General features: G+C 38.3%; 1 protein-coding gene across 2 annotated transcripts in view; it reads right to left on the bottom strand.

The window, feature by feature from the left end:
- Positions 1-19,478, bottom strand: part of HERC2 (HECT and RLD domain containing E3 ubiquitin protein ligase 2) — a 249,136-nt gene that overhangs the window by 132,620 nt on the left and 97,038 nt on the right. The window contains exons 23-36 of one of the 2 annotated variants that reach the window (XM_081583082.1): positions 18,278-18,433; positions 17,376-17,561; positions 12,168-12,338; positions 11,706-11,809; positions 10,692-10,842; positions 7,207-7,421; positions 6,832-6,964; positions 6,607-6,734; positions 6,320-6,515; positions 3,661-3,794; positions 2,938-3,111; positions 2,723-2,859; positions 2,455-2,606; positions 1,601-1,792 (exon numbers count right to left, since the gene is read on the bottom strand). In XM_081583082.1, the coding sequence (XP_081439208.1) occupies positions 1,601-1,792; positions 2,455-2,606; positions 2,723-2,859; positions 2,938-3,111; positions 3,661-3,794; positions 6,320-6,515; positions 6,607-6,734; positions 6,832-6,964; positions 7,207-7,421; positions 10,692-10,842; positions 11,706-11,809; positions 12,168-12,338; positions 17,376-17,561; positions 18,278-18,433 (2,229 nt within the window). The remainder of the gene's footprint in view (positions 1-1,600; positions 1,793-2,454; positions 2,607-2,722; positions 2,860-2,937; positions 3,112-3,660; positions 3,795-6,319; positions 6,516-6,606; positions 6,735-6,831; positions 6,965-7,206; positions 7,422-10,691; positions 10,843-11,705; positions 11,810-12,167; positions 12,339-17,375; positions 17,562-18,277; positions 18,434-19,478) is intronic. The other variant, XM_081583083.1, reaches the window with a different exon arrangement.

The following is a 19,478-nucleotide window of genomic DNA, read 5'->3' on the forward strand; positions in this document are numbered from 1 at the left end:
ATTCCAATCCCCTATGGACATCACTTTTTGGTGTTAGTTCAAGAATGTGTCATAGGTCTTCACAAAACTTCACTTCACACAACTTCGGCTTCTTTAGCATCAGTGGTTGGGGCATAGACTTGGATTACTATGATGTTGAAAGGTTTGCCTTGGAAATGAATCAAGATCATTCTGTCGTTTTTGAAACTGCACCCAAACACTGCATTTCAGATTCTTTTGTTGACTATGAAGGCTACTTCATTTCTTTTAAGGGATTCTTGGCCACAGTAGTAGACATAATGGTAATTTGAATTAAATTCACCCATTCCCAGCCATTTTAGCTCACTGATTGCTAAGATGTCAATGTTCATTCTTGCCATCTCCTGCTTCACCACGTCCAACTTACCCTGATTCAAGGACCTAACATTTCAGGTTCCTATGCAATATTGTTCTTTACAGCATCGACTTAACTTTCACCACCAGACACTCCACACCTGAGCACTGTTTTCACTTTTCCTTAGCTGCTTCAGTCTTTCTGGAGCTATTAGTAACTGCCCTCCTCTCTTCCCCAGTAGCATACTGGACACCTTCCCACCTGGGGAGCTCATCTTCTGCTGTCTTATCTTTTTGCCTTTTCATACTGTCCATGGGGTTCTCCAGGCAAGAACACTGCAGTGGTTTGCCATTCCCTCCTCCAGTGGACCACATTCTGTCAGTACGCTTCACTGTGACATTCTGGGTGGCCCTGCATAGCATGGCTCATCACTTCACTGAGTTATGCAAGACCCTTCACCACAAGGCTATGATCCATGAAAGGACACTCAATATTAGAGAAGCATAAAACAAATCATAATGAAATATCACTTCACACCAACTTGGGTAGCCTAAATTAAAAAAAAAAAAAAAAAAATCAGAAAATAACTTGCGTTGGCAAGGACATGGAGAAGCTGCAACTCTTGGTCCACTGCAGGTGGAAATGTAAAATGATACAGTGCTGTGGAACAGTTTGGGAATTCCTGAGCAAGCTGAACATAGGAATACCATATGACCCTGCAATTCTACTCCTATGTATATAACAAAAGGACTGGTAACAAGTTTGCAAATAAAAACCTGTACACAAATTTCCTAGCAATACTACTTAGCATGGCCAAAAGGTAGATATAAGCCAATATCCATCAAAGGATGAATAAAACATAGTATATTCATATAATACTTATTACCCATAAAAAGAAATGAAGTATTGATATTAATGATGCTAAATAAGCCAGATATAAAAGGCTGAAATTTGTTTGTATGATTTCATTTGTATGAAATATCCAAACAAGTAAGTCCACAAAGACAGAAAGCAGATTTGCTTCTGCCAATAGCTAGGGGAGTGGGAAGTCAGCAGTCACTGGTAAATGGACATGTGTTAGCATTTCAGGTGATGAACAGTTATAGACGACAGTATTAATGCTTGCACAACACTGTGGATGTGATTACTGACAACGAATTATAAAATTACTTAGAATGGTAAATTTTATGTTATTTGTACTTATCCACCAAAAAAAAAGTTTACAGAAAGAGAGATCAAGACAAACCAATGAATTTTCACAAGTGACTTAGGGCAATGCCAACCCACCAATGAGACGAAGTGCTGTCTGTGTAAGAGCGAGCGTGCCAGAATTCAGCAGAAGGCTCAGATTGTGGGCACCGTGCTGCAGGGTGAGCATACTGAGCATCACCAGGAGAAAGCGAGCTTGTGGGGTCGTCCCCAGGCTTGGTCCTGATGGGTTCTCATTTGTAATGGTTTGCAAGGGGACAGGCTGGACACCTAAAAGGCATTGGCACCCAAATAAATTTCTTGCGCATTGATCCAAGAACATACACAAAGCAGAAAGCATTACCAATTTTTTTTATAAGTCTGTCTTTTTCATCAGATATCCACAGAGTGTGGACATTGGGCAGTTCCGTATTACTCTGCTATAATCACAACACCGTCACTTCACATGTAGCTGTCTCCATCTATCTATAAAACTTGTAACACTGCTCTTCTAAATATCCCTAGTGACTCACTCTTTTCATGTCAATTACAAGAGAGAGATTTCACTTGTCTTCCACAAAACCAATCCTCCCTCTTCTTCTCTGTAGATGCTCAAACTGTTAAGGAAATTATGTATTAATAAAAAATACATTTTAAGGTACACTGTGTGATACACTTAAAAATGTTAAATTACAAAAGCTTTGTATTAAGACAGTACAATATTATACCTTCTGTCAAATTCTGAAAGTTTAGTTGAGAATATGAGAAAGTTTAAAGCAGCTTAGATTATCATTCTAATGTACAAAGTTATGAAAGTCTTCAAAGCAAAAATTAGCATTTCAAAGTCTCCAGAATATATAATTAAGAGCCAAAGTAAGAAATAATGCTGATATCATCATTGACATCAATAGCAATTTTAATATAGCCTTTTAACCATCAGATTTTTAACTCACCAAGTTCTTTAAATTTGGCATTTGCATCTAACAAAACATTTCGAATATTCTGAACAGCCCAAGTATACAGCTTGCCAAAAGTTACTTCAAGCAGCATCCGATTAAAAGGTGGTATCAAATCAACATCCTTTAAACAATCGGTAAGGGGTTCCCTTCAAACAAAGATGAAGAATTTTACTCAGAATATTGCCAGACTTTTAACTTCAATAAAACAATGCTCTGTTGTCACAGCTTCCCTTAATTAAGAAAAAATATTATAAAGTTTTACCCTATATCAATCCCTTCTGGAATAAGTCTTTGCCATCCACAGAACATAGCATACTGCACAGATGGAAGTAAGAAATTTTTGGCTGCCAGTTTTAAAATTGTATCTATCCCTTCCAGGCGAACTTCTGCTCTCTCCAACTGTGAAAAAAATCAATGCATACTGTTAAGTGTTTATGTATTATCCAATACAGAGAAGAATGGTCTTAGCAAATTTACCTGTTTTAGTAGGCACTTTCTCATTTTTTCCACGTCCACTGGCTCTTCTTTAAGGGCAAATTCAGCAATTGTACTGAGGAGTGCAGACTGGGGATACAAACCCTGAACATTCTGCTTCAACCATTTGTATTTGTGAACACCTGTAACTGTACTCAACAGTGGCTGCCATTTATCCTGACAAATGAAAACCATTTTCACCATCAGTTAACCCTATTCAAATTAAGATGTGCTCTAAACAATTACTCACAGAAAATATAAATAAATGCCACTAGGTTTACATTGGTAACATATTTTTAATTTAGGAACTAATGATAAAAACAACCATGTCATAAATAGTCTTATAAATCAGTGTATAATCTGTATACTTATGTACTGTGGAATTGGCTAACTTGATAAAGTTAAATTATCATCCATGTTAACAGTTTTTGGAGCAAAGGATACATTCAATGAATGAGTGAATAAATGAATGGATGAGTAAAATGGTGAACAAATAATGACACAGTATACAGCTAAGAGTAAAAGAAAACACTTCTCCAGCTATTGATTTGACCAGGACCCCATAAGTCAAGTGCATTTAGGCATCACTGGGGCAGTTATTCATGCTGTTAATAACTACCATACTCTCTACTCATATTCACAAACAAAGCAGTAATACTTGTGGATTCCCTTCCAATGTGTTGTGTTTCTACATAGCCAGTCTTACAATCACAAAAGATACTTCACCTTGGGTGATTTAATTGCAATGGGTCTTTTGTCCACATTTATAGGACTGTGAGGCAAAATGCAAGCTTCTTCTAAATCACTCTCTCCATTTCCAATTTTTTCTTCATCATCAGTAGATTCTGGCTTCTTAGGAACTATGTTTAAAAACACCATTCATTACAAAAATCATTAAATATGATTTTCAATTCAGAAATGTTAAAATTTGCATGAAGGTAGAGGATATGAATATTGTTTTAAAAGAAACATAAATATCATTGTCAAGTGCTCCATTTACAAAAAGTAAAAACTATCATAATTATTCTCACATGACATTCAGTAATAACTCTCTGCCATTGCATGCCAGGGACAGAAAGAAAGTGATAGTGTTACAATGGAGAGAAGCCCTAAAGAAGGAGAAGCCCAGAGGCTGACAAACTTTTTCATAAAGGGACAGAGAGTGAATATTTTAGTCTTTGCAGGCTATTCAATCTACTGCAAATACTCCACTGCTGCAGCATGAAAAGTAGCTATCTTTATTTGTGAACGCTGTTATTTAAACTTCATATAATTTTCAGGTGTCACGTTGTTCTTCATTTTTTATAAAATAACTTAAATGCAAAACCCAGCCTTAGCTCATGGGCAGTACACAGTAAATGGCAGGCTACATTTGTCAACAGATCCTAATCTGCCCACTCTGGACTAGCATATTGGTTCTGTCACCAGGGTACAACTGAATCAATTAGATGCCTTTGGCTATATTAGTCATTTTTTGGTTTTTGGCGGTTTAGTCTTTTTTTTTTTTTGGCTGTGCTGGGTCTTCATTACAGCTCTTGGGCTCTTTCTTGCCACGTGCGGGCTTCCATGAGTTGCAGTGTGTGGGCTTCGTTTGTGGAGCACGGGCCCTAGAATGTAGGGGCTCAGTTATGGTGGCTCACGGGCTTAGTTGCCCCACAGCATGTGGAATCTCAGTTCCCTGAGCAGGTATCAAACCTGCATCTCCTGCGTTGGGAGGCAGATTCTTAACCTCCTGGCCAGCAGGGAAGTCCCTTAAGTTAGTCTTTTAAATGAGAGAAATTTCTATTGAATTTGCAATTTAATATGTGGTGTTGCTTCCCTACTTTTGGTACTCTTCAAGGCTTTTATTCTAATTCTTCTACTTTATAATATAAATAACAGACAACACAATAAAACACTAACATACCAAGTCTGGGTTGCTCAAACCCTGCAAATTCCCAAGAAAGGCCTGTATCATCTGCACTGGCTCTTGCCCAGCTGCTATGAACTGAGCTCTGAAACCTGGACATGCTCTCACTGAGAAGAGTGTGCCTCAGGCATAGGACCACCTCAACTAGAGTGAACAGACAGTTTGTGACTTATGTCAACTGTTCTACTCTGGATGGAGTCTGAGCAGCTGAGAGCAATCATGCAGGCCCCACGTGGCCATGTGACTGACAGCCAACAACAACCCTGGACACCAAGGTTTAGGCGAGCGTTCCTGACAGATAGCTTTGTCACATGTCACTGCTGAGAGAACCAAGCAGGACTCTGTGATTCACTAGAGGGAACACTGGAAAGAAGCCTGGGCCCGGTTTCCTCTGGAATTTCCTCCATGTGTCAATTTTGCTAATCTTCCTCTGTCCTTTTTCACAGTAATAACCAAGAGTACAATAGCTCTTCTGAGTCCTGTAATGCATACCAGTGAATCATCAAAATTAGCACAGGACCAGTAATATTAATTATTTAAAAATTGCAATTAAATATATAACCCATATCAAGACATTTTAAGAGGCGACCATATGAGCTCAGAGTCCAGGGAGGCAACAGCCACATGGGGATGGAACTGTTCTCCTTCCAGCTGAGATGCTATCTCCTGAGCCTCCTGGCCTCCTGGGTTAAAGGGGTCTCAGAAGTGCTCTTGCCCTATTTCCTAATTCAAAGCATTTCCAGGATCCAGATAAGCTATGGTTCAAGCCCAGGAACAATCAATTCAGGATGGCTTCTAAAATAAATTAGTCTTCCATGACATTATTGTTTGCAATATTCATCAAAAACTCACTAATTAATATTGCTTAATAGGCTGATCTGGGCATAAATCAATATAATTCATAAGAGTATAATCAGATACCTTGGTAGGTTTGTTTATAATCACAAATGACCAAATTATAAAGTTTTTTATATATTTTCACTCAAATTTTGGTTAATACAAAAACTCTTTTTCCTATCCTTACACAGCTGCTTCCTGAAAATACCAGTAACTCTTTTGGTTTCTTTTATAACAATCCTCCATGCTTCAGAATATTCAATATTTCCGAATAAAAACATTTATTCACAAAAATGGCAAGAATAATTGCCACTGGAAAGATGAACTCTTCCCATATCTCATTACCAGGACAAGTGATTTAAAAAACACTTCTTCTTCCCCATCAATTTAATAAAGTTCACCGTATTTTTCAGCATCAGTTTACCAAATCATAACACACTCAGTCCCAAAGGTGCATCATTATCTCATGTCTTGGCAAAGTAAGCAGCATTTGTATACTTAATCATAAATACACATAACAAACATTACAGCAGTTGTGAAAATGCCCATGCGGTGGGCAGCAGCCAACAGCCTCACTCAAACCACAGACAGAAGGGGGACACAGGTGAAAGCATCCCCCTACACCCTTTACCTTCTTACCTCTCTTCTTCCTTCGTTCTCGAATTATCTTCTGAGCTATCCTCTTCCAACGGGGCAAAGAACTTAACAGTTTAAATTTGGACATTATAGAGAGGTCATTACAAACTGCAGGTCTCAGTTCATTAAAGAGGAACCTCAAACGTTCAATGACTGGGGCACAGACCTCCTTGTAAGAACGGCCCTGTTCTTGATGTGTCTACAAAGTTAAATATGAAAGGACAACTTAACAACAATACCCCGCCAACAGTCCACAAAGCACAGAAGAAACAGCATCAAAATCTACTTACCTTAATGAGTGAGCATTTTGCTTGATAGACAACTCTACAAACATCCACCACTGATTTAGGTAATGTTCTGTGCTTTACTTGCTCAATACCAAGTGTACCTGCATGAACTAAAGATAATGCCACGTGACCTGTGAAAGATATTTAAGATAAAGGGCAGATTAGGTATGACTGTGAAATATGTCAGTTGAAAGATCTATAGTACAGCTAAAATACTGAGATTCATACCTAAATCTTCATGTTTTAAGAGGCAACATAACAGTAAGCGGCCAACCTCCTCCACAGGATGCTCAGGAGGAAAGGTGATGGGTGTGGTCAAGTGGCACTGCCTACAGTATCTTTCAATCTGACACAGAAAGTCCTGCAACAGAAAGAGCTGGAGGTAACTTCAGAGCCAACCTTGCAACATCGTCATAAATTCTAAGTGCTGCAACTTCTGATGCACTTGTGATCAGCGATGCTTCTAAAACTTCACTGGATACTGAAGTGAACCAGCCTCTTAACAGCCCTCCAAATAAGATGCAAACAAAGTCTGTGCTAAGGTGTTCACAAATCAAAGTCCTAAGGTAAACAGAAGACACAGTGTGGGAAGGCCTCACTCACCTTCACGTTGTGATCCTGAATGTTATTATCAGCGATGGCTTGCAGGAATGCCTGGGCATGGTCACCCAGGGCCTGTCTGTGGGAGCAGAGCCGGGACTTGCTGGCAGGAGTGCCCCCAGGAGAGCTACAGTGGTCCTCGTCTTTCTCCTCATTGTAGCTGTAGTGGATCTGGCTAGTCTGCAGGCCACCAGAGAAGATGGATGACTGAAGCCACTCTAGAGAGTGCATATACAAACGTTAAAAAAAAATCTGAGTGCACTATTCAGAAATAAACACTAGGGGAAAAAAGAAAACTAAGTACTTCATTTAGGAGGTGAAATTCAGGATCACTCATATGAAAGCCTCATCTAACATATTTACATAGATTGGCTTATAATTCCTATGTCTACCTGAAAAAAGGTAACACCTTCCAGTTACTCAACACATCTTAAGTATGGAATCAGAACCCAAAACAATAGTTCCAGTCCAACATTTAACAGATACCTGCTCAAGTATAGAGCTTTCCAGTTTCACAGATACCATGTGAAAATTGAGTCTGTGTTTCTAATGGGGAAAAGAAAATGAGACACCACTTACACAAGTAATCCCCAACTTCAGTTGGGATAACTATACGCTACAAAGTACTACAGAGGGAATGTGCAGCAGCAAACACCCCATTATTTGGAAGGCTGATACAGAGTATTTTTGTGATCTGAATGAAGACCAAGACACTGAGCATCCAGGTAGGAGAACAGCACATGTGAAGGGTTCCAAGGAGAAAAACAAGTTCAGGGTAATACATCTCCCTAAAGCATTAATCAAAAGACTAGTTCCAAATTGGGAAAGGAGTATGTCAAGGCTGTATACTGTCACCCTGTTTATTTAACTTATATGCAGAGTACATCATGCAAAATGCCGGGCTGGATGAAGCACAAGCTGGAATCAAGATTGCCAGGAGAAATCTAAGGTTATTGACTCAGATATGCAGATGACACCACCCTTATGGAAGAAAGTGATGAGGAAATAAAGAGCCTCTTGATTAAACTGAAAGAGAAGAGTGAAAAAGCTGGCTTAAAACTCAACATTCAAAAAACGAAGATCATGGCATCTGGTCCCACCACTTCATGGCAAACAGATAGGGAAACAATGGAAACAGTGACAGACTTTATTTTCTTGGGATCCAAAATCACTGCAGATGGTGACTGCAGCCATGAAATTATAAGACGCTTGCTCCTTGGAAGAAAAGCTATGACCAACCTAGACAGCATATTAAAAAGCAGTTTGTCGGACCTTTGCCGACAAAGGTCCATCTAGTCAAAGCTATGGTTTTTCCAGTAGTCATGTGTGGATGTAAGAATTGGACCATAAACAAAGCTGAGCACCAAAGTATTGATGCTTTTGAGTTGTGGTGTTGGAGAATACTCTTGAGAGTCCCTTGGACTGCAAGGAGATCAAACCAATCAATCCTAAAGGAAATCAGTTCTGAATATTCATTGGAAGGACTGATGCTGAAGCTGAAACTCCAATACTCTGGCCACCTGATGCAAAGAACTGACTCACTGGAAAAGACCATGATGCTGGGAAAGACTGAAGGCAGGAGGATAATGGGCCAACAGATGAGATGGTTCAATTGCATCACCAACTCAATGGACATGAGTTTGAGCAAGCTCCAGGAGTTGGTGACAGACAAGGAAGCCTGGCATGCTGCAGTGCATGAGGTCGCAAAGAGTCGGACACGACTAAGCAACTGAACTGAGAGCATTAATCAAATAATGAGAGACTACTGAACATGTAAGATAAGAACTTAAGTAAGGGATGGATGCTTGGAAACCTGAGATCCAGTATGCTGTAAAGGAGACCTGTGTGATGTACAGGCCAAGCACCATAAGAGCAAGTCCTCCATCAGTGCCAATAGGAATACCCATATAACTGCTATGATGACTAAACTGAGATTCACCTAAAAGAATCGGCTTTTATAACTACAGATTCTTTTTTCAATAACTTGTGCTACCAAAGTATTTCTCCAAAACCCAAGCAATCAAATCTGGGTTCACTCAATGTTCTTTTACTGGAAATTTAGATATTAAAGTATTCAGAGCATACTCCAAAGTGCCACATTAATACTTCCAAAACACAGTCATGACGAGACCTTCCCTGAACCTCTCCATTTAGAACTCCCTCTCATCTCTCTGCTCCAGCGGTGGCTTCTGATGTCCTAGAATGGAGAGACCCCCACACAACAAGCCCACAGTACCTACTGCTCCCCTCTACTCTGACATCTTGTAGCTCCTAGTTGATTTACAAGAAGACAAGATCACCATCTTAGATGCTCTAAGGCAGCAAAGTGCACAGCACCTGCACCAAAACAAAGGTTTATCCAGAAGGCAGGCTGAGCAGGCACCATGGCAATCCTTGCCCAATAGCTTTCTCCCCTAACCCTCCACACGTACCAGCCCAAAGCTGATTTCCTCAATGTTGCCCTCACACACCCAGTCTGCTGGGACTCCAATTTCATGATAGTTTCACCTCCATGAAATCTTTCCCTCCACCCACTCCTCACCTCCCAAACCACTTATAAATGACTCCATTTTATCTTCTACCACCATCCAACCTGACCTGTTTATGATGTCTAGGTACAGGAAGTAACTAAGGGCAGCTGCTGCTGCTGCTGCTGCTAAGTCACTTCAGTTGTATCCAACTCTGTGCGGCCCCATAGACGGCAGCCCACCAGGCCCCTCTGTCCCCGGGATTCTCCAGGCAAGAATACTGCAGCGGGTTGCCATTTCCTTCTCCAATGCATGCATGCATGCTAAGTAGCTTCAGTCGTGTCTGACTCTGTGTGACCCCATAGATGGCAGCCCACCAGGATCCTCTGTCCACAGGACTCTCCAGGCAAGAATACTGGAGTAGGTTGCCATTTTCTTCTCCAAACTAAGGGCAGGGTGCATCTAATTCTATACCTGCTTACATCCTCAGTGCCTAACATGGTAACTTCCTGAGAAATTACTCAAGAGATGTGCATTGGATAGTCAGTGGAGAAACAGATGGAGAAATGTATAAATATGTGAAGAGTCATTCAAATGTATCATATGGGATATGGAGAAAATGTAATACTCTAGGTGGTTACGAATGTTGCCATTCCAAAATACACTGGATTGGAGTCTGGTAAAAACACAATCCTCAAACAGAACACTGTCCCGAGGAACCGTCAATCCACAACACGTAGATTTCTAGGCAGCAGGGAGCTGAGCCAATCTGTTAGAGGATGTGGAAGTGAGACCACACATAGGCTCAACCTTCCTACACACCTGTCAGCTTCCTTTGATGCCACAAATCGCACAAATAAAAGCCACTCACAGCTATTTTTATGAACTGGTTTAGTCTCACTATCCTTACATTTCCTCATCAACAACTGTGCTCATTCTTCTTCACTATCCTTAACGGCACTTACAGCTCCAGCTAAAATAACCTGCAAATCTGTTAACAGAAAACAAAATTTTTCTTACTGGCGCATTCGACCTCAACTGGAGACAGTGGTGTGCTCATAGCTAAATAGGAAGCATGTAATCCAAGGAGCAGGCCCAGATTCCTTTCAGTGTCTATAAGAGGTGAAGACATACTTCCCAAATCTGGTATGGTAACAACTTCTTGGTCAGGCTGGGAAAGATAAATTTCATTATCAGTATGAAATGAAAATAGAGTCAATTAACAACATTCAATCAAGAATTCCAACAGCTTTTATCCTTAAATAAGATATACTGCCGTAATAAAGACTATATCCTATAATAGTGAGATCAGGCTGCTCCACAATAACAGAAGATACTAATAACTGAGAGCAGACAGTGTATGCATAGGTCTACTGGTAGAAAATCCAAAGCAATGATAAACGACTTAACTAGAAAATTCCTTAGGAAACCAAACAGAAGGTAGAACAGAAAGGGTTCAAGTGAAAATAATCTTAAATGCTGCCAGTCACATTACAAACTTATAAACAAAATTAATTTTTCCCTTCATAAGATCCTTTAAACATTACCCTTGAGGCATAAATTAATACATTTTGTCACTTCTATATCCACATCTGGAAACTCAATCTCAACATATAAATGCTTATGAATATACAGAATGGACATACTTCTATTCTAAAACACTATGCTATGAAATAGCTACTCCCCAAAAATACCTATCAAGATGGTAAGTCCTTCCAAATTTCTACACCGAATTATAATAAAATTGTAAAGACAAAAAGTTAACTTTTTTTTTTTGTGGATAAAGGTTTGTATTTCTTACAAATTAACAATTTTAAAATAGTTTTTCAAGATCAGTGTATCATAAATCTTAACAGGAATAAATGTAAATTGGCTTATTAAAAAAAACCTCTAAAAGATCTTTGCTTTTCATTTAATGACCCCTTCCTCCAAAAGATCCAGCTATCAATACTTCAGGGTAAAAACCACTTATCAGAAATATCCAGAGAGGGTCCCCACTGATGTTCACCTTGCTCACCACACACACAGCCTCACCTCCAGATACTGACCAACACAGAAAGCATGCATTGATTCCCGTGTGTCTTCAAACTGCAAAGCAGCTTCCAAAGCCACCACGGGGTCTTCCCCTACAAACTGAGCTGAAATAAAACAGACAAAAGTAACATGACTTCAGTACAGTTTGCCTAGCCATTTATTATAGAAACAGGAAATAGATCGTGCAGGTTAACTCCAAAGTAATATGATCTCTCACCCTCTGCCAGTGCTATCTGGGTCAACTCAGAACCTGGAACAAGTTCCAACAAGCGTTGGAACAAAAACTGCATAACTATAAGAAATTCTTTAAATACGTCTGAATTTGCTGTGATACAAAGTCACTGACAGGCTAAAATGTGTGAGACCTAGAGTAGTTACTAAACTGATCATTTTAAACCAAATGGTCTACTTAAAATGACACATCCAGAACCTTTATCCATGAAGTAAAATGCAACGCCTTACCAAGAATACTATTTCCTGTTAATGACTGCGTCTGGAAGTCCTTTATATCATACACTTTTCCATCAATCACAGTCCAGAAGCCTCCATCTTTATTGTGGTTCTCCAAATCAGCTTTGCGTATAAGTGTCACTTCCTCATTATTTCTACAGTTCTGACCTGTAAAAAATGACTCTGTGTATACAGAAACCAAAATCAATGAATCAATAGATCAATAGGTAAAACAACTAGAACAAAATGTGTGAAAGAACTACAAGGTGAAATAGACAAACTCACAACACAATAAGAAATTAACATACATCTTACTATAACTACCACCACAAACAAAAATTCAGCAAGGATACAGAACGATTTAAAAACAAAAACACCACGTGACAGGATGAATAGTAAGTCTGGCCATATACCAAGCATCAAGCAAACCTCAAAAATTTCAAATAAGTCAAGTTACAGAGCATGTACAATGACTACAATGCAGTTAAGTTAAAAACAGCTAAGGGAATTCCCTGGTGATGCAGTGGTTAGGACTCTGTACGTTCACTGTCAAGGGCCTGGGTTCAATCCCTGGTCAGGGAACTAAGATCCTGTAAGCTGTATGGTGTGGCAATAAATAAAGCAGGTAACAAAAAATTACAGTCTCTACATTTGAAATTATGCTGTCATTATGTCATCCAAAATTCCCAGAAAAAAAATGACTGTGGAAATCAGAAAACTTAAACAAACAATAATGAAAATACTGCAAATCAACACTTGTGACATATAGTTAAGTATATTTTTGAAGTTATTTCTATCTTTAAATGTACATATTAGGAAAAAATAAAAGCTAAAAAGTAAGTTAATAAACATAAAACTAATAAAATTCAATGAGTTAATAATGATAGTTCACAAAAAGAGAAATCTTCATTAGTCACCTTTGGAAGCATTAGGACTCCAACTTACTATTACAAAAAACGGTTAAGGTGGGCTGGGGGTGATGGCAAAGCAAGCTAGGAGCATGTCTTTCCTGGGCAAATTATGCCTCGTGCTACCAGCTGAGGGCAAGGGTGCTAGAGGATTGTATCGCAGACACACTATATATGAACTCCCTGGTCCATGAGACAGAACTGAAGGTGGAGCCAGACAGCATTATGGGTGAAACAGAAAGCGCACAGCATGACCTCAGAAACACTCCAACCGGACAAAACTGAAACCAAATCTCATCAGACCTATCAGCAGTTCACAGAAAATATAACTGACAAAAGACATTACGACTTGAAGGAGAGAATCCAATAAACCAAATTCAGAAAATGTGAAATTCTCCAGAACAAAACAGCCTACTTCTTTAAAAAACAAAAAAAATAATAAACAGTACAACCAAAGCGAGGGAGAAGAGCCTGGATATATGCAGTTGGGTAGAAAAACAAGAAGTATATATGACCTTGACTACAGAGGACTTGTCTACATCCTGACTCAACATAACCACTAATAAAAAGAGTAATGAATCTGTTCATCTTAGACAGAACAATGAGATTGTGGTTTCATTCTCCCAAAAAAGTTTTTATCGTTAACAGGTAAAGTGTGTAAAAATCTTTAAAGACAGAAATTTGCTTTAAAATAATACCATCAATCAGATAAAAAGCATAGGAGAGCTTGGGGAATGTGAGTAATTCTTTTTTTGTTTTTTTGGCCATGCCATGCAGCATCCAGGATCTTAGTTTCTGACTAGGGATTGAATCTGTGCCCCCTGAAGTGGAAGCTTGGAGTCCTAATCACTGGACTGCCTGGGAAGTCCTTGGGAATGTAAATACTTGATTGTACAATTCTTTATATTGTTTTCTCTACTTTTATCTGTTGAAACATTTTCATAATGAAAATTATAAAAATATCACTATGCTAACTAGCATAATTTATCAAAAAGTTAGAAAAATTTCAGATTAAACCCTAAGGAAAAAAAAATGTAAAGAACAGTATAGTACCAGCACAATGACATTTAGAGCAATAGAACAGAATAAAGAACCCAGAAATAAATCTTCACGATATATAGGCAAATGATTTTTTTTTTAAGAAGAATGGCAAGACCATTCAATGGGGAAAGGACAGTCTTTTCAACAAATGGTGCTGCAAAAACTGAATATTCAAATGCAAATTAATCAAGTTGGACCTGTACCTTTCACCATCCACAAAAACTGACTCAAAATAGATTAAAAACCTAAACATAAGAGCTAAAACTATAAATAAAACTCTTAGAAAAAAACATAGGAGGAAAGCTTCATAACACTGATCTGTCAATCATTTTTTTAGACAAGACTCCAAAAGCACAGACAACCTTCATTAAAAAAAAATAAATCAAAGGACACTATCAACAAAATGAAAAGGCAATCCACAGAATGAGAAAATATTTGCAAGTCATATATTCTCAGAATATGTAATAAACTTCTACAACTCAATAATGACAACAAGAAACTTGATTTAAAAGTAGAAAAAATACTTGAAAAGACATTTCTCCAAAGATACGTACATGGTCAACAGGCTCATAAATAGATGCACACCACCACTAATCATTAGGGAAACCAAATCAAAACTACAATGTAATACCACTTGATCCTAATAGGATGGCTACTATTTTTTTTTTAACTTTTTATTTCGTATTGGGGTATAGTCAAATAACAATGCTGTGATAGTTTCAGATGAACAGTGAAGGGATTCAGCCAAACATATCCACTCTCCCCAAAACTTCCCTCTCATCCAGGCTGCCAAATAACATTGAACAGAGTTCCACATGGTATACAATAGGTCCTTGTTGTTTACCCGTTTTAAATATAGCAATGTGTACATGTTCATCCCAAACTCCCTAACTATCCCATTCCCCATCCTTCCCCCAGCAATCTTAAGTTTGTTCTCTAAGACCATGAGTCTCTGTTTTATAAGTAAGTTCATTTGTATCATTTCTTTTTAGATTTCACATATATGGGCTGTCATATGATATTTCTCCTGTCTGTCTGACTTACTTCACTTAGTATGACAATCTCAAGGTAGGATGGCTATTATTTAAAAAACAAACAAGTGTTGGCAAGTAGGTGGAAAAATCAGAACTGTTCCTTTGTGCATTGCCTGTGGGAACTTCAAATGGCACAGCTACTGTGGAAAACAGAATGGCAATTCCTTAAGAAATTAAAAATGGAATTATCAAGTGCATTGGTGCTCAGTCACTCAGTTGTGTCTGACTCTTTGATCCCATGGACTGCAGCCTGCCAAGCTCTTCTGTCTAGGGAATTGTCCAGGCAAGAATTCTGAACTGACTTTTGGCTATATACCCAAAAGAAGTGAAAGCAGGGGCTCAGTCTTCTACACACCCATATTCACAGCAGCATTAATCACAATAGCCAAAAGGTGGGAACAATCCAGTATCCATTAACGTATGAATGTTACATCTGTTACATACAAAGAAGATGTGAGATATATATATATACACACACTATACACACACAAATATGCGATAAACTACCACTCAGTCATAAAAAAGAATGCAATTTGCCATCTGCAACATCAATAGAAAAAACTGTATAATCATCAAGAGATGCAGAAAAAAGTATTTGAGGAAATTTAATGTCCATTCAGAAACTAAAGGAAACATCCTTAATATTTAAAGTATCTACAAAGAAAAAACTACAACAAATATCATACTTCATACGTGAACGTTGGGTAGTTTTTCCTCTGTTCCTAGGAACAAGACAAGAGTGCCCATTATCACCATTTCTACTCCACAGTGCACTAAGGTGCCAGCAATATAGTGTGTTCTGGCAGGAAGCTCACACTCAGAAGCAGACACAGGCAGAGTCACTGATTTAGTCAAAGGTGGTACTCCAGAGGAGGGACTACAACAGCCCTTCCACCCAAAAGTGCTGACACAATGATCCTACAGACAAAATGCCTATGGAAAAAAATGGCATATGATCTCTAGGCATGGAGGTGGAACAGTGAGTACTTCCATACTTTGTAGAGATGAAGACCAGTACAATCACTGTGGAAATCTGGCATTCTGTACTAAAGCATGCCTTACAAATCACCAAGAAACAGACAAAAAAACATTTAAGCAATTAATTTGTTATGGGTCACATGCCTATCTGATAAAATGATCAACAGAAGTAGGGGAACGGCAAGCACAAAAGCCCAGAGAAATCTTTCAGTAAGACAGAGGCAGTGTTTGGCAAGGTTCTGCTTAATAAATGGTTTCCCCTGTGATCAGTCCCAGAGTTGCTTTTGGTAATTTTATGTATATGTTATACTTCACAATAAAAGAAAAGTCTTATAATAACTATGTCTGAACTGCTGATCAAGTTATAAGCTCTCAATCATATAGAGTAAACAGACAAAAATCACAAATGACCATTTAAAAAGCAGATGCTGAAAATATTAGCTATAATAAAGAAATAAAAAATAATGTTCAATATCATAAGGCTGGTTTATTTTCCTCAGGACACTTGTTACTTTTTGTGTTAAGTAACACATATAAAAATGACAGTCTACAACGGTAGAAAGGACTACTTTGCCTCAGCTTTCCTATAAAATGAAAGGTAAACCACAATTAATTCTGTAAGTCCAGGAAGTCATGATACTTAGACTTAGATTCAAAAGTGTCAAAGTTCAAAACTTTGAAAAGATAAGTTTCATTCCAATTTGGTAAGCACTAGAGACAGTAAGGATGGGAAGTGCCCAGCTGACTATGGAAATTCCGTAACTCATTAACATCACATAAGGCCAGTGAGTTTAAGAAAGCCTTCCCATATCAACATCTGCCTCCAAAGCGGGATCATAACTAACCACTTCAACTATATCTTCTGGAGACAATTCCCAAGAAAGGATTTTCCAGAATGCTCTAAAATAATCCAATTCAGGATGTAACAACCATTACTAACAGAAAAATTTTTCTTAAATATAACCCCAAACTATTCTGACGTGGATTATCTTTGTTTTCCACTTACACTACCATGAAAGTGCTCAGTCGCTTCAGTTGTGTCCGACTCTGCGGTCCCATGGACCGCAGCCTGCCAGGCTCCTCTGTCCAAGAGACTCTCCAGGCAAGAATACTGGAGTGGGTTGCCACCTCCTTCTCCACACTACTATCAGTGAAAATGGCAATAACTGTTGTTCCTTTGTCAAATCAGTCTTTCAAATGAAAGAGCAGACTAGGACAAAACTTTCCCCAGTGCAAGTCCTTAAGTGAAGATGCCATACCCATGATGCCAGGCCAGGCTAACTCTTCAAGGTCATCCCTCTCCTTTCCTGGTGCCAGGTGGTTGAACCGATCCAGATGTTCTAACAAGCCACCCAGTAGAGGGACAGCTCCAGCCTCCTGCATGAGACCAGCATTTTTACTGAGTAGAAGCACTACAGAGACTACTAGTTCTGGAAGGAGAATACCTACATTTAAAAAGAAAAAGAAAAAATGGTATAAGACTTAAAACAAAAGTCTTCATCTTATAAAATCACTTTACAAGCTTGGGCTATGTTTAAATCCTGATAAATCACAAGATAAGGAACATTGGTCCTTCAGTATATTCTACATGATTATTGTATCTTTCATTTTGAAAGAAACATACATAGGTATCAAACAGAACCCTTTGAGTTATAAAAATACTTTTTGAAAACACTGTTTCAACACAAAAGGAGTAACTAGAGTTTTTTATTCAGAAAAACTATTTTCAACTAAGTTAATCATCAGAAAAAAAGCACTCAATCATAATAATCTACTGTCATAGAATTAACTTGAAAAAATATTAAGCAATATAGAAATGTATTAAGGTCCTTAAAAGGGCAACTAATTCTTATGTTGCTGAAATAAAATTAGACAATTACAGTTTACTGCATTACTGAAGTGTTAATAATGGTGGTATGACTCTAAAGCACCAATTCTATTTACACCAGGTTGCTTAACTCTAGAATTGCAACTAAAAAAGCAAAAGGTGAAAGACTAGGACTAGATATAGACTAGTCTACAGTACTAGACATGTCGTCTAGTCTACAGGACTAGACATATGAGGTAAAGGCATGCAAGTTTATCACAAAATGATACATTTTAAATCACATCAATCTCCAAAAATAAATACATGGCCACATTTAGGAAACAAGGTAAGTACCAGTGAAGTCCCCTTCCACAATGCAGGCCACCTCTGCAAAGTGCCGCCAGCTAGTGGAAGCAATGCTAGCTGCCACAGGCAGTATATCTCCAATGTGTGTGCACAAAAGGGCTGTGTACTTCTTCAGCAAGGAACCAACCCCCATTAGTTCAGGACCTGGAGGGAAGATTTAGAGAATTTCATCTGCACTATCAAAATTAACTTTGTAAATAAACTTCATTGTTTCACTATTTTATCTTTATCTATTACATCTTTTACCTATAATAATTTTTCCAAACAGGAGTGGTTAACCCTTACTTAGTCCTTGGCTCCTTTTACAGCACATAATTTGAGAAACAGTGAGTTTGGATATACCAATTTTTAAACACTGAACTACACAGTGTTTAAAAACACTAAACCAAAGTTATAACTTAGAGTTCTAAAACCTTATACCCAATATACATGGTTTTCCAAGTCTAAATCTTAAAGCATGAAAATTACTCTCAATGAACAGAGTTATGTGGTTTTCAATGTTATAAAAAATCTTCAACTTTTCCTGCTATGTGGCTCTTAATAGCGTTTTAGTCCTTGTGAGTTTATGACACCTCTTTCAGACTGAAATGGTTCACTGATTTCAACCTGAAATTTTCCATTCTCTACGGTACCTAACTATTTTCAGGAAGTAATCAAGTTGTTTTAGACTATACTAGCTATAAAAACACTAACAAAAGTAGCAGACCCTTCCATCCCTGGTACAGAACTATCCTACAAAAAGCCAACCACTCCTTTGGAGTTTGTGCAAAGTGTTCTACCCTACACTGTACACAGAACTGAGCTCTTTCTTATATATCATCCTAATTCTCACAGGCACCCTCAAGTTTCATCCTAACTCTGGAAGGCGAGGAATCAACAATTCCCAGGAGACTTTGTCCCATATATCCAGCAGCTAATAAACTAAAGCTGTAACTGAGATTCTCTTCCTCCAACAATGATGCATTTCTCCTACTACACCCATCTAGGTTACCAGGGTGACATACAAATATTAGGTCACAATTCTGTCCCCATATTATGTCAGTCTCTAACAGTCCATAACTAACATGTGGAATAAGTCTAATAGACCTTCTATAAGACTAACCTGAACATAAAGGATGCTATTTCTCATGTCTAAGGAATTTAAATGTTAACACAATGAAATAAAAATATTCATGAGTCTAAAACAGAA

The sequence above is a fragment of the Giraffa tippelskirchi genome, chromosome 3 (assembly GCF_054371585.1).
Source record: "Giraffa tippelskirchi isolate mGirTip1 chromosome 3, T2T-mGirTip1v1.2.pri, whole genome shotgun sequence".
Classification (NCBI taxonomy): domain Eukaryota; kingdom Metazoa; phylum Chordata; class Mammalia; order Artiodactyla; family Giraffidae; genus Giraffa; species Giraffa tippelskirchi.